Here is a 16,327-nt window from a genome sequence, read left to right as displayed (position 1 = left end):
TCGAGCCTGCTATGTTCAGTCGCAGGGAAGACGATGGTATTTTTCTCAATTAAAAGACTTCCTAAGTTCAGAAGCAATTGATTTTAATCCAGTCCTAGTTCTACCCGAGTCTCACACCAGACTTTGCCAAGTCAACTCGAACCTTAGTGTTTCGGTTCTACCCGGGTCAACTCAAGCTCTCCCTCGAGTTAACGATTTGTTGTTCTGCTAAGTTAGCCCGATTCAACTAACCAACTTAGGAAGCCTATTTCCTAACTAATAAACTCAAGATCTTTGTACTCACTAATCTATGTGAGATTATTCCTTAACACTCCCCCTCATGTGTAGGCCCTCTTTTGTAGCTCTACAAGTGGATAATTTGGGTGGAAGCTCACATATGAGTACCTGTTTTGATACCATGTGAAGTTGGATTCAAGGCCCACCCCAAAATGACTAACCAACTTAGCAAACTTCTTTCCCAACTAATAAACTCAAGATTTTTGTACTTACTAATCCATGTGGGACTATTCCTTAACATATATATATATATATATATATATATATATAAGGATGAAGAACAATTAAAAACATAAGTGTACGCCTATCTAAGATCTGGTGAGGAACAAACCTAAAAGGTGGAATGAATAGGTTTGCTCACATTTGTTCTAAATTTTGACTCTGTTTACTTAATTTCTACGTGTTTTTAGTTAATTTGATTAATTACATTCATTCACATTGATCAATGATACTCACAGAAGCAATTATATAAAAAGTACACACAAAATTTTAGGTGGTTCATAATCTTTTTACAGATTTCTAGTCCACCATTTGAGACGTTATAGCACCTTGAGGAGCCACTAAGCTAGTTGTCTTATAAGATCTGCAACAAATCGCCTCTGAGGCCAATTATAATGGTGCCTATAACAACCTAATTTTAAATTGTACTCTTTCACTTAAATTTACATTAGCTAACTAGACACACAACTTTAAACCCATAAAGGGATCTTTTAACATGGTTAACATTAGTTTGCTTAACATGGTGTGGGAATTGAGGACAAAGGTTCCTATAAAGACCCATATTTTGATAATAACAAACTAAGATATTTAACTATTGTTTATATGTGAAATTTATGCAAAAAAAATGTTGACATAAAAGACATTTTCAAAAGTAGAAGCCATGTGCTACACAACTAAAATTCAAGTCAAATTCAAGTTACAACAAGTTTTGTGCCAAAAATTGAAGTCAACCTCTGTACAAATGTTTCTAAATGAGTTGAGCACACCCAAATGCAGTCAACCTCTTCCAGCAAGCAAAATGGAAAAGTGGAGTCCACATCGACTTACAATAAGAATTGGATTGAAAATGAGAGTAGTTAACCCTAATTAATTAATAAAATAAAATGTGATAATTTATACACAAAGTTGGATGAAATGGTTTGTAATTACGTCAGAACGTAGAATGATTTATAGGGTTTGTATATAAATTTAGTGCAGTAATGAGTACAAGCTGCTAGACGACAATCTTCGCTACCTAATTCCACAGGTTTTGGCCAGACTTTTTCCGAGTTATCCGAATCAGAAATCTTTAATCCCAAACAACTGTAATATATATCTAAGAGCTTTACATGTTTAAGTTGAATAAAAATACAAAGAATGTGTTAAGAGTTTTGGAATCACTCACATGGGATCGAACTTTGAATTAATCCATCCCCATGCAAGGAAAAAGAATTACAAGCGTAAATGTAAAAAAAAAAAAAAGTCTCAGAAACGAAATGATGTCAATTGTGATGCTCCACGGAGCAGAGTTTCATCATCAGCAGAAGTGCCAACGCGCAGAGAGGAAGGGCAACCGGAGCATGGACTCTGAAGAGCATTTAGTTTATTGGGCACCGACCTCCGCCGCCATTTCTGGGCACATTTGTGCATTCCGAACGGGGTGGGGCGGGGCCTCTCTGAAGAGAACCCAACAAAAGGACGTTTTTTGATCCCCACTCGCCTTCCAGGGGCCTCGTTGCAGCTAAAGGTTGGAAACTGCAAATCAATACAAAAAAGCATAGGATTATGATTCGACTGAGGCTTTTTCGCTGCGAATCCATTTCTGTTCAGATGAAGGCAGAAAAGAATCTGTTCCTGTGAAACGGGTAGGCTACGACGGAGAAGAGATAACAGAGCTAGTTCCGAGAACTAATAATAGAAGAAATGGAAGCCGTGAAAGCGCTTAAATAATGGCGACGGCAGGCGAGATTTGGCGTCTACATGTGTCACGTTGATAGGATATTTTGACTTCGACTCGGTTCGATTCATGGAAAAAAAAAAAAATTGAGTACAGTTTTGACCGCAATAACACGGTTAGAGGGATTGGGGTGTACAGGAGACTTGATTTCATTCTCTGAGAACGGAGTTTGTCCTTGTCAAACAAAGGACTGAAGAAGAGTAGAAAGGCGGATACTTGTTTTGAAGTAATAAGCCGAGGGGTTAGGAGACGGAAATAGTCCATTCCATCACATTTATAAAAAAGCTGATCCGTAAGACCTGATCTTCCCAAGAAACGTTGATAGTCTCCGTCAACCATCTAAGGGTCTCGGATTTAGAAACTCCACGCAGCGGCCAAGCCTGAAAACAACACAAATGTGAACAAAGCAACAGATTTTCGTCTCTTGCCCCGCACATTTTTCTTGAGACAAACAGCTTCAGCTCTGCTTCGCAGTCTTCTTGTCCCTGAAAGATGAACGGAATATGGGTTTCAAACTGAATTGTTTCAAGTCCTGAGAGTTTTACATTTTTTAATTGAATTCAAATAAAAAGAACGAGTCATGCAAGGACCGTGATCCACCGTAGGCTTTTCCTGTAAGGACCCATCTCTGTACCGTTTTTAGATGAAGAAGAAACGTAGGCAGAGAACCCGATTTTCGATTAGGCTACGACACAGAAGAGGTAAGCAAAGCACCGAAACTTGAGAATGGAAGAAAGGAAATTGTAGTGAGAGTGTTTTTATATTGAGGGTGAGCGAGATTTGGTGTCGGCATATCGCGTCCATGGGATATTCGTACTATGACCTGGTACGGTCCGTAGAAGAAAGACATTAAGTCTTTGGTTCTGACCACAGGTGATAGAAATAAAGATAAGGATGAGAGAAGTTGAGATTGTCTCAACTTGTAACTCTAAACCTATGTAAACTCTCTTAGATATAATGCTTGTCATCTAAAACTTTATCATTTTGTAACTTATAAATACTTGTATTTATGAATGTATAACATCAGGAATATTTCATTGTTTATATTAATATATGGTAACAAAGCTTAGATCTCTCTGATTTTTCCTCCCTAGCATCGCTGCAAAACCAGAGTCGTGCATTTCTTTATTCCTTCCTCTTTGTCGTCGCGGAACTCCAACGGAACCTCCGACAATCGCTAATGACAGCACCCGAGCCACCACCGCCGACAATCTCAAGAGCTGCTGTCATTGTCGACCGCAGAGACACAACAACCTTCGACAATAGCTTCTGTCGCCGTCCCTCCTCTACCACCGCGGGACGTCCTGCAGCTGCCAGGGTCGGCAGTACCATTCACTGAGCGTCCTCCCGCCGCCACCACAAGTATTCCCTTTGCCTCTTCATCTTCCAAAATTTTTCCCCCGACCTTCGGTTTAATCCGATGTCTAATTTCAATTGAATCCAGGAAGAAGAAGAACACACACATGTGATTTTCACGCGTGCGAGACCAAAATAAATAAACTCTTGAAGCTGATTTCTTAGTCATGACACCTAAAGATTATCAAATCACTATTCCCAATACCCATGACCCAACCACACTGCTTACGATACCCCACATCCACAATTTAATCAAACTCACCTCCACAAATTATTTTAGCCAGAAGGCTCATATGGAGGCTAATTTTTTTGGTTATGATCTTCTCAAGTTCGTTGATGGTTTTTATCATGTGCCTTCCGCCACAAAAATAGTCAATAATCTTGCCGCTCCAAATCCCAAATACAATGCATGGCTTCGTCAGGATAAGCAGATTTTTGGTGCTCTTCTCTGTTCTCTAATGTCATCTCTTATTCCGTTTATCACTCAATCAAGAACCTTTCATGAAGTCTGAAATATCTTGGCTAGTACATATGCTCGACCTTTACGTGGTCACATCAAATAGATTAAGGAAAAACTCAAACATACCACTAAGGGATCTCAAACAATTTTTAAGTATATGCAGTTTATTAGAACGCGGGTTGATGAACTTGCGGGCCTAGGAAAACCTATGGATCAAGAGGATCTCACTGAGACAATTTTGGATGGGCTCGACGATGAGTACAAACCACTTGTTGATATTATTAATTGTCTTGACATGCCAATTTTGATAAACTGCATGAAAAACTCATCAACAAAGAACTCTTAGTACGTGTCCAACAAGTTTTTAATCCAAACAATTGTAATATATATCTAAAAGCTTTACATGTTTAAGTTGAATAAAAATACAAAGAATGTGTTAAGTGTTTTGGAATCACTCACATGGGATCGAACTTTGAATTAATCCGTCACCATGCAAGAAAAAGAATTACATGCGTAAATGTAAAAAAAAAAAAAGTAATTTCAGAAACGAAATGATGTCAATTGTGAAGCTCCACGGCGCAGAGTTTCATCAGCAGCAGAAGAGCCAACGCGCAGAGAGAAGGACAACCGGAGCATGGACTCTGAAGAGCATTTAGTTTATTGGGCACCGACCTCCGCCGCCATTTCTGGGCACATTTGTGCACTCTGAACGGGGTGGTGCGGAGCCTCTCGGGAGAGAACCCAACAAAAGGACGTTCTTTGATCCCCACTCGCCTTCCAGGGGCCTCGTTGCAGCCAAAGGTTGGAAACTGCAAATCAATACAAAGAAGCATAGGATTATGATTCGCCTGAAGCTTTTTCGCTGCGAACCCATTTCTGTTCAGATGAAGGCAGAAACGAAGCTGTTCCTGTGAAACGGTGAAGGCTGAGAACTGGTAGGCTACGACGCAGAAGAGATAACTGAGCAAGTTCCGAGAACTGATAATGGAAGAAATGGACGCAGTGAAAGCGCTTAAATAGTGGCGAGGACAGGCGAGATTTGGCGTCTACATGTGTTACGTTGGTAGGATATTTTGACTTCGACTCGGTTCTATTCATGGAAGAAAAAAAATGAGTGGAATCTACAGTTTTGACCGCAATAACACGGTTAGAGGGATTGGAGTGTACATGAGATTTGATTTCATTCTCTGGGAACGTAGTTTGTCCTTGTCAAACAAAGGACTGAAGATGAGAAGAAAGGCAGATACGTGTTCTGAAGTAATAAACCAAGGTGTTAATGGGAGATTTGGATTTGGTTTTGGTAGACGGAAATAGTCCATTCCATGACATTTATAAAAAAAGCTGATCCGTAAGACCTGATCTTCCCAAGAAACGTTGATAGTCTCCGTCAACCATCAAAGGGTCTCTGATTTAGAAACTCCCAACAGCGGCCAACTCCGAAAACAACACAAATGTGAACAAAGCAACAGATTTTCGCCTCTTGCCCCCGCACATTTTTTCTTGAGACAAACAGCTTCTGCTCTGCTTCGCAGTCTTCTTGTCCCCTGAAAGATGAACGGAATATGGGTTTGAATGCAAATTAAGTTGCTTAATGATACAGGTCAATGATCGCTGCCCTGTGCCTAATACTAAATGGTTGGACCTTTGTGCTTTATAATCTGTATTCAGCTTGCTATCTAAGAACTCTGACCAGAGCCCAGAGGCAAGCTCGTGAATTTTAAATTCTAACCTTATCAATCTCACCTCATTTAGAAATTGTTGCTTATTCCCGAGAGCCTCGCATGTTTATATTGAATACAACTGAAATGCTCGCCGGATTGCAAATCTTCAAACCGAATTGTTTCAAGTCCTGAGAGTTCTACATTTTTTAATTGAATTTAAACACAAAGAACGAGTCAGGTCATTTGAACTCTGAAACCAAATTCTTATGCAAGAAAAAGAAATGAATTAATGGACGAATGAGAAACAAGAAATATTATAGTGATGTGAGTCCTCAAGCTATCTGCGGTAGAGTTTCGTAATAGGTATTGTTGAAGATAATGCCACAACAGAACCTTGCCCTGTTTAGACATTCCTTACAAAGGATTACAATCCTCAATTACAAGAGTTAATCAAGCTCCTTTATACCTTTTCTATACAAATTACAATTATTGTAATCAATTGTAATCTCTGTAATTGATACACAAACATTTATAAATTAATGGAGGAACTCACCCGAGAGTGTGGTGAATTTTTATAATCTTCTCATAGTATTGGAGCTCCATCTGGATTAACATCTCTCTATCTTCAATGGCGTCAAATTTCTCTTCTGATCTCCTCCCATTCAACACCTTGATTCATATGATCACCATCAAGCTCTCCTCTTCAAATTATCTCCTCTGGAAGAGTCAATTTCTTCCTCTTCTAGACAGTCAAATTTCTGGCATGGAAAGTGATAGACCAACACCTTCTCAGCCTTCTGCTATCGTCTCTATCAGAAGAGGCCATGGTAGAAGCCATTGGCATGACCACCGCCCGTGAGGTGTGAACTGCCCTCGAAAATTCTTTCAATCACCAATCAAAAGCTCGGGAGATTCGCCTCAAGGACGATCTCCAACTGATGAAACGTGGAAATCGACCGGTCTCCGCCTACGCTCGAGCTTTCAAAGCTCTGTGTGATCAGCTTCATGTCATTGGGTGCCCCGTTCACGGTACCGACAAGGTACACTGGTCTCTTCGCGGTCTTGGCCCCGATTTCTCCAACTTCTCCACTGCCCAGATGGCGCAAACACCTCTCCCCTGTTTTTCTGGCCTGGTTTTGAAGGCCGAAAGCTTTGAAATATTTCAGATGTCGATGGAAAGCCCGACGCCCACCACTGCCGCATTCACGGCGAATCAGTCATCCTCCTCTCGATTCGGCACCTCCTCTCACCCTAATCGCGGCCGCGGCAACAATCACGGCCGGAACTACAGAAATAGCTCGCGCAACACCTCCAGCCATGGCCACAACGGTGATTTCTTTTCCAGCCAGGATCGTTCCAACCCTAATCATCGTCACCGACCACCGAGATGCCAGATTTGCCGTTAGGATGGCCACTATGCCGATCGGTGTCACCAGAGGTATTCGCTGCAGGAGCCGTCGGCATAGCTTGCTGAAAATTTTGGTTCGACAGTCTCCCTGTCCGAACCAAATGCCTCTTCTGACTGGTTCATGGACAGGGGTGCGTCAGCCCACATGACCCCTTCTCACTCCACATTGGACCAGTTTGTCTCCTACAATGGTAAGGATCGTGTAATTGTAAGGAATGGGGCGTCCCTACCTATTACCCATACAGGTCATCTCTCCCGTTCCCCAAACCTCAAACTGTTAAATGTCATAGGCATTCCCTACCTTACCAAAAATCTCTTATTTATTAGTAAAATAACCAATAATTATCCTTTATCTATTACATTTACTAATGATTTTTTTACTGTTCAGAATCGTCAAACGGGAAAGGTGGTGGCAACCGGTAGACATGATGGAGATTTATATGTGCTAGAGCGTGGAAACTCTGCCTTCATTTCTGTTTTGCACAATAAAATTTTCCATGCCTCATATGAATTATGGCATGCTCGTCTAGGTCATGTGACATGTGACAACTTTCCAAAAGTCATCGTTTACCGTTTTCTCGAAATGAAAAACGATCGTCTCATGTGTTAGAGTTAATTCACTACGATATATGGGGTCTGTCTCCAGTAACATCAAACTTGGGGTTTGTTTACTATGTCTTATTTGTTGATGATTTTTCTCAGTTTACTTGGCTTTAACCATTGAAATAGAAATCTGACTTTTATGATATTTTTCTTCAATTTCAAAAATTTGTGGAAAATCAACATTCTGCTCGTATTAAAAGTTTCCAAAGTGATGATGGTGCCGAATTTACAAGCAATTGTTTTAAAAACCACCTTCATCAATTTGGTATTCATCATCAACTATCTTGTCCTTATACCAATGATCAAAACGGTCGTGCTGAACGCAAACATCGTCATGTCACTGAAACTGGTTTGGCTCTGCTTTTTCATTCTCACGTCTCTCCTCGGTACTGGGTTGCTGCCTTTAGAACTGCTGCCTACATCATCAATCGCTTGCCAACACCACTTCTCGAAGGTAAGTACCCCTTTGAACTTCTCTTTGGTTTTTCTCCCAATTATGCAAATTTCCATCCCTTTGGTTGTCGTGTTTATCCCTGTTTACGTGATTATATGCCTAACAAATTTTCCCCGCGTAGTCTTCCATGTATTTTTATGGGGTATTGTTCATCTTATAAAGGTTTCCGTTGTCTTGATCCCCTTACTTCTAGAATATATATCACCAGACATGCCCAATTTGATGAGACATTTTTCCCTTCCTTAGCATCTTCTCAGGTTCAACCTCTCTCCTCTCTCCAATTCTCCAACTTCCTGAAACCTGGTCAAACTCCTACAGTCTTGTCCCCATCTCCTTCAATGCCTCATTCCCCGCACATTACTCCATCCGGCTCTCTTCCTTGTGTTATTTGTACTGATCCTGTGAATGAGACTTTGTAGGCCACTGATTTGCTTACAGGTCCGCCTCTGCCGCCCGTAGATTCTGGTCTGCCTGGACCCCCTGCTCCTGTTGCCACACTCCCGATGCGGTCTCATCCTATGCTCACACGCGCTAAGGTTGGAATTTTTAAACCTCATCACTCGGCTGATCTTGCTTACTCTGGTTCTTCAGGTCTCCTTTATGCTCTCTTGACATCTACTGCGCCCAAAGGGTTCAAATCAGCTGCCAAGAATCCTGCCTGGTTAGCCGCTATGGATGAAGAAATTCAAGCTCTACAAAATAACCGTAACTGGATCTTGGTTTCTCGTCCGGCACATACCAATATTGTGGGTTCTAAATGGGTCTTTCGGACCCAATATTTTCCTGATGGTTTTATTGAGCGCTACAAAGCTCGTCTTGTCGCCAAGGGGTTCACACAAGTACCAGGTCTTGATTACGCCGACACCTTCAGTCCTGTCATCAAAGCTACCACTATTCGGGTTGTGCTCTCTGTTGCTGTCATAAATCGTTGGTCTCTCCGTCAATTGGATGTCAAAAAATGCTTTCCTAAATGGTACTCTCAATGAATAAGTCTATATGGAACAACCACCGGGTTATATTGATCCCCGCTTTCCTGATCATGTTTGCAAGCTTCAGAAAGCTCTCTATGGCCTCAAGCAAGCCCCTCGAGCCTGGTTTCAGAGGTTCAGCTCTTTCCTTATTCATCTTGGCTTCCACTGCAGTCATGCTGACCCTTCGCTCTTCGTCTTTCATCGGCACTCTAACATCCTTTATTTGCTCTTATATGTCAATAATATTATTATTATGGGCAACAATCCTTCTCTTCTTGATAGCTTTGCCACCAAGCTTCATTCTGAATTCGCTACTAAGAACTTGCGCTCCCTCAGCTATTTTCTTGGTCTTGAAGCTACACCCACTGCAGATGGCCTATTTCTCAGTCAGTTGAAATATGCGCGCGACATCCTTGCCCGGGCTCAATTACTTGACAGCAAGCCTGTGCACACTCCTATGGTGGTTTCTCATCATTTATCCTCTGTTGGTCAGTTGTTTTCGGACCCCACTCTTTACAGATCTCTTGTTGGTGCTCTTCAGTATTTGACCATCATGCGTCCTGATATTGCTCATGTTGTCAACTCAGTAAGTCAGTTTTTACACTCTCCCACTACTGATCACTTCCTTGCTGTTAAGCGCATTCTACGGTATGTCAAAGGTACTCTCCATTATGGTTTGTCCTTCCGTCCATTCGCTTCACCGGGATCTTTAGTTGCTTATTCTGATGCTGACTATACCGGATGTCCTAACACTCGCTGCTCCACCTCGGGTTACTCTATTTACCTTGGTGATAACTTAGTCTCATGGAGTGCCAAGAAGCAACCTACAGTTTCTCGTTCCAACTGTGAGTCTGAATATCGTGCTCTTACTCTCACGACCGCCAAAGTTATCTGGCTCACCCATCTTCTTCGTGATCTCAAAGTTTCCATCCCTGAGCGGCCACTTCTCTTATGCGATAACAAAAGCGCTCTCTTCTTGAGTTCCAACCCTATTGTCCACAAACGGGTCAAGCATGTTGAGTTAGACATTCATTTTTTGTGTGAATTTGTTGTTGCTGGCAAGATTCGCACTCAATACATGCCCTCTCACTTACAGGTTGCGGATATCTTCACCAAAAGTGTCTTCCGGCCTCTCTTTCAGTTCTTTCGATTCAAGCTACACGTCTGTCCTAATCCGACGCTAAGCTTGAAGGGGGTCGTTGAAGATAATGCCACAATAAAACCTTGCCCTGTTTAGACATTCCTTACAGAGGATTACGATCCTCAATTACAGGAGCTAATCAAGCTCCTTTATACCTTTTTTGTACAAATTACAATTACTGTAATCAATTGTAATCTCTGTAATTGATAGACAAACATTTATAAATTAATGGAAGAACTCACCCGAGAGTATGGTGAATTTTTATAATCTTCTCAGGTACAAGTGCTGAAGTGCGGAACAGTATCGCGGAAGTGATCGGACATGGCAACCCTGGGGCTGGACTGCAAAGTTTATTTCATTAACGGGGCACCAACCACCGCTGCAGCATGTTAACGTCAGCAAATGCATAGTGGGCGTATAGTGTGAAATATCAATGCATGAAGAGAATGTCTTTCAAGTAGAAGTATGTTTCATAGTCTCAAATGGCTATTGCGGTCTCGTAGACTTGATAATTCAAAATTCATTGACGACGAAAACTTTCAAAACTTAGATCGAATCAGAATTCAGATACTTGACCAAGTTTCTAAAGTTGAACTGGAGTTGCTCAACTTAAACTTGGATTTACTGTAAAAAATACTCGTATGAACTTGTTCTTTACCATGTAAATTTTTTATCCAATCACTAACCCAACGACGAAGTCACCAGGTCTGGTTAAACGCAGACTCAACCATGAATTTGACAACCAATGGATCCATGCTGATATCAAATGATATCATCTACCTTGTATGTAAGGAGGATTTCTCCACAATCACAGGAAGGAGATGGTGAAGCTCCTCCCTTCTACCATCTTCCCACCCTTAGAGAGAGAAAGAGCAAGAGAGGGAGGTTTGAAGTAATTTGAAAAAAAATTACAAATCTAACATCATCAATCTCACCTCCTAAGAAATCTTAATTCACGGCAAATTGTTACTAATGCTGAGAGCTAAAAAATTTAAATCGAATACAACTGCTGCATTCACTGGGTGAGAAATATTAATCTCAAAATAGTGACAAGACCTGAGGGCTTTACATGTTTGATTTGAATACAACTAGGAAGAATGAGTTATAGTTTTACAACCATTCACATGGGTTTGAACACAGTTTGAAGCCATCCCCACGCAAGAAAAAGGAAAGAATTACAGGAATGAACGAAAGAGAAAACATGAGATTCTATTGTCATAGAGAGGAAAAGATGTCGATCCTCTATCGAGTTTCATTATCAGCAGAAGAGCCGAAGCGCGTAGCCGTATCATCGAACTAAGGCATGGCAACTGCGGCATGCACTACAAAGTGCATTTCACTAACAGGGCACCGGCCGCCGCCATTTTTAGGCACATTAGTGCACCGTGAAGGGCCTGGGGTGGCGCCTCTGGGAAGAGAAGCCAGCAAAAGACCCTCCTTTGATCCCCAGTCTCCTTCCAGGGGCCTCGCTGCAATCGGAGGAAGGAAACTGGCAATCAATACGATGAAGAGAAGAACCGTGATACGCCGTAGGCTTTTCCTGTTAGGACCCATCTCTGTACCGTGGTTAGATGAAGAAGAAACGTAGGCAGAGAACCAGATTTTCGATTAGGCTACAGCACAGAACAGGTACGCAAAACTCTGAGACTTGAGAATGGAAGAAAGGGAATTGCAGTGAGAGTGCTTTTATGTCGAGGGTGAGCGAGATTTGGTATGGCATGTCGCGTGGGAAGTTTTGACTGCGACCCGGTACGGTCGGTAGATGAAAAACATTAAGTCTACGGTTCTGACTGCAAGAACGCGGAGAGAGGAAATAGATTAATCGACAGAAGACTCATTGCCAAAACGAAGAAAGATTAAAAACTGATACGTGTTTAGTAGTAAACTAAGAGCTCATGGAATTTTGATTCGGAAAATGGAAACGAAGAAGAAATTTCTCCACATGCCATCGAACTCTACTGTTAAGTACTACTAACTCCACTCGATATTTTGAAAAGCTGATGCTCTGTCAATATTTTTAGAGTTATTATATTTGGTATTACAATAATCAAAAGATTAATCCTCCTCTGTTATTTTGGAGAAGAGAGAGAGGAGCTGCAACCCCTTCTTTCCCTCTTTGTATTGGCCAGAGAGGAGCACTAGTTTAATTAGATTAATCTAAAACTTGAAAGAATATCTCTTGGAGCGTTCGCTTAATTCATCCATTATTATCTAAAAAATCATTTCAGTAATTTGTTTTTAGAAAATAAAATTAGTGAAGTAGAAGACCCTCCTCAATAATCATACTTGATTTAACGTTAATGCGTATGAATTGTACCCTTTAATTACTGGCCAACAAATCTCGGAGTTCTGATTATATTCGAGAGATGGAACCGAAGCCTGGCAACCGGAACTTGGACTGCAAAATGCATTTCGCTAACAGGGCACCGGCTGCTGCCGCGGTTTCCGGGCACATTTGTGCACTTTCAGGGGATTGGGTGGCGTCTCGGGGAAGAAAACCCAGCAAAAGGCCTGTGATCTTTGATCCCCAATCTCATTCCAGGGGCCTGGCTCGCTGCAACCAAAGGTTGGAAACTGGCAATCAAGGCGACGAAGAGAAGGACCGTAATATGCCGTAGGCTTTTCATATATGAGCCCATCTCTGTACAATGTATAGATCAAAACAGAAGCTTGAACCAGCTTACCGATTTGGCTGGTTCGCAGAGAAGGCAACTCGCAAGTAAGCTCTGGGACCTCCGTATGGAAATGGAAGAAGGGGCAGAAATGATTGTGCTTTTAGGTGGTATTAATTAGTTATCGAAGAACAGAGTGTTCTTTTTTGCTCTTCCTTCTATAATTTTTTAAAGGGAATTTTAGTATATTACCAGTTTTTTTAAAAATAATACCCAATTTTGACCCGCAATCAAAGGTAATACCCTAAACCCTAAATTTTCACGTTTTTAACTAGTGCCAAATCATCACACAACATCATCACCCAAAGATTCTTGCGCCATGTCACCTGCCACATCATTAGGAAACAATGTCACCCCTAAGATGCCACGCAATCTAATAAATATTTAATTTTTTAATTATTTTAAGCTTTTAAAATTAAATATTTATTTTTTTTAAAAAAATAAAATTAATTTTGAAATTTAAAAATAGATCTAAATTTTTTATTTTTTTAAAAAATAAGTTTATAAAATATTTTTAATATTTTAAAATAATAAAATAATTATTTTCTAAAAAAATTAATATTTTTGAAGAATATTTTTATGACTAAAGTAATTTTTTAAAAAGAAAAAATTTTAAAAGTTTTTAAATATAAGGTAATAAAACATGTACCGATAAATTAGATTTTTAAACTCTAAAATAATATTTTAAATAATGTTCCCAATTAAAAATTATTTTAAATCTATAATAAAAGATGTTAAAACCAGAAATTAAAATTTTTAATTAATTAATATACGAATTTTATGTTTTGTTATTATAAAAAAAGAAGTTAGAATATTTGTACCAAGAAAAAAGATTTTAAAATTAAATTATTTTTTACTAAATATTGTATTACATTAAATAATATCTAAAATTAAAATAATTATATTATGGTATTAAGTAAATAAAGTATTAATTATATTAAAAATATATTTTTGAAAAACATCAATAATCACATTTATATTTTTTATTATATTAAAGTGAAGGTAATGAAATGAAATGTTGTAAGATTTTTTAAAACCAAAAATTAATGTTTTTTCAACAGATTAATTACAAAATAACTTAAATCGATCAAGAAAAGAAAATTGGAGAAAACAACAAACTAACGTGGCATCCTACATTAAGGATGACATGGCTTACAAATGACATGGTGGGTGACATGCACTAAGACTTTCCGGGTGATGACATGCTATAATGATGTGGTAACACAGAAGCGTCAAAGTTTATGTGTCACCTTTGAATGTGCACATGTGTAGTTGATCGGTCAAAGTTAGATATTTGTGTAAAATTTTGTTATTTGTGTTATTATTTTAAAAACAATTGGATAGCATATTAAAATTCCCTTTTTTGCATTATTCAAAGCCAACAAGAAAAAAAAAATTATGTTTGATTCGATACTATAAATAAAAATAATAACATAAATAACCAACTTTTCATATCACAAATACCAAATTTTGACCGGTCAGTAATGCAATACATAAACGTTATACTCCACGACGGAATCCGTCATAGTCGCACTGACTGAGTACGTCCGCATCTGAACGTATCCCCGAGCCCACCGGAAAAGCCCGCTCCCTCCGACCACCGGCATCTCCCTCGCCTCCGAGGAAAGCGCGTTTCTTCCCAGGATGCTCAGAGTGCTCCCGTTATGCTTCCCCGACGTGAAAACGAAGGTCATGCTCATCAACAAGCCAACATCGTTCTCGGAAAGGGAAGCCGCAGCGAAGAATCCCTGGGCTCTTCCAACCGGCTTCGAAGTGATCTCAGGTCCTTGGGTAAGTGGGTCGTCGATCATGGACACCGCGCCGAAGCCTAGGATCCGCGAGGTGTCGTTGGAGACGGGTGGGATTATCGTGACCGCAGTAGGGTTCCTGCCACCGAATAAGTCGTGGAAGTAGAAACGAAGGTGGCTCAGCTTCTCTTGCCGGTACCCGAAGACCGGATGAGGCTGTGGGGAATCGGACTTTCCCTCGGCAATGAAAGAGAAGAAGAGGATGGATAAAGTGAAGAAGAGGAGAAGAGAGACACCCTTGGCCATGGTGACTGACAAGGAGATGGAGGTGCTGGGCTTTGTTACAGTTATTTATAGAGGAGCATCAATGGCGTCAATGAAGGCGGGCGAAGTCGGCGGACTGTGGAGGATCAGATCTAGCGAGAGCATACCAATCTTGACTACTCAACACACTCTTAGAAGAAAATTGTGATGAGAAAGAAACAAAGAGTCTCCCAAAGGAAATAACCCAATCAAATGGTCTCTCTTTCAGACTTTTCTTACGTTGAAAGGCTGAATAACCAGTGGTGCGTGTTGCCGGCCGGGATCCCATGCCAAAATTTCTCACACCCTATTTGCAATAAATCCGATAGGTCTCTATCAAATATTGTAACACTCTCATATATCCTCCATTGGTTTGGGTACACTCTTTAAATCTTAATCAAACGGCAGCTGGAATTTCAAACTTTAAACACATGGTCAAGGTTTCTTGATTGCTGTATATGCTTTATGTATTATATCATAATATCTAGAAATTTTGGTTTTGTGTGATGATCAGCCCCAATAAAAAATATATCTTTAAAATACCATAACACAAGCAAAAAAAATAAAAGAAATTATTTATTGAGGGTAAGAACACAACCAATTATAATATTTCTATTAGCATGAAATTTTTTTTAAAAAAGGAGTCAAACTCAAGTTATAGTAAGTTTTAAAATTAAAAAAGACATTGAATCCTCCATAATCAAACCCATTAGGCAAAAGGATTCAAACCCCAAGAACACAATAACATAAAAATAATTTGGAGTTGATCCTAAACAAAGGAGTCAAACCCTTAAAGCAAGCATAAAGTAAAAAAGGACTTGAACCCTAGTTAAACAAACTTTTGGAATAAAAAGATGTGTTGACCTCAGTATGGTGAAGAAGTAAGAGGAGTCAAACGCATGAGAGGATTTGACTCCCCTCTAGGTGAAAAACAACTAAAAGGATTCAACTCCATCTAACAAAGAGGAGTTGAACCCCTGTAGAGTGAAGATCCAAGAGGAGTCAAACCCAAGATAGAATTCAATTGGAGAATCAAGTTGTTGGAAGAAAATGGAGTCGAACCCTACACAAGTTTGGACCGCTCATGCTGCATAAAGTCAAAGTACATGGATGTCAAACTTATATTTGGATATTGTAAGACTTCAAATTTTGTAAATGATCTACCAACATGTTCAACAGAAAAAAAAATAGAACTTAATGATTATTCTTTCATAATTTTTTATCTTGTTTTCACCTTTTGTACCATATGTCAAAATAAGAATTTTATTTAATCATAATGGGTAATTTTTTGAAAGTTGGAAATTGTGCTATATATATCACACTTGTCCCAAACTTTGA

General features: G+C 39.8%; 2 protein-coding genes across 2 annotated transcripts; one reads left to right on the top strand and one right to left on the bottom strand.

Moving 5' to 3' along the window:
- Window positions 1–9,150: 9,150 nt before the first annotated feature.
- LOC137958693 (uncharacterized mitochondrial protein AtMg00810-like) lies at window positions 9,151–10,362 on the top strand. The gene has a single exon (XM_068805786.1). It carries the CDS (start codon window positions 9,151–9,153, stop codon window positions 10,360–10,362), a length of 1,212 nt encoding a protein of 403 aa, XP_068661887.1.
- Window positions 10,363–14,416: 4,054 nt separating this feature from the next.
- On the bottom strand, window positions 14,417–14,992 carry LOC137958691 (dirigent protein 22-like). The gene has a single exon (XM_068805782.1). The coding sequence runs from the start codon at window positions 14,990–14,992 to the stop codon at window positions 14,417–14,419; it is 576 nt and encodes a 191-aa protein (XP_068661883.1).
- Between the last annotated feature and the right edge of the window lie 1,335 nt (window positions 14,993–16,327).

This window comes from Aristolochia californica, unplaced genomic scaffold (assembly GCF_029961685.1).
Source record: "Aristolochia californica isolate CCGP_79_NKW_82.1479 unplaced genomic scaffold, dmAriCali1.0.hap1 SCAF_3, whole genome shotgun sequence".
NCBI lineage: Eukaryota > Viridiplantae > Streptophyta > Magnoliopsida > Piperales > Aristolochiaceae > Aristolochia > Aristolochia californica.
The sequence above is the reverse complement of the archived record's forward strand: the minus strand, read 5'-3'. Positions and strand labels throughout refer to the sequence as shown.

Excerpts from the sequence above, each read along its gene's own strand:
- LOC137958693 (XM_068805786.1), top strand. The coding sequence starts at position 9,151 with ATGGAACAACCACCGGGTTATATTGATCCCCGCTTTCCTGATCATGTT.
- LOC137958691 (XM_068805782.1), bottom strand. The coding sequence starts at position 14,992 with ATGGCCAAGGGTGTCTCTCTTCTCCTCTTCTTCACTTTATCCATCCTC.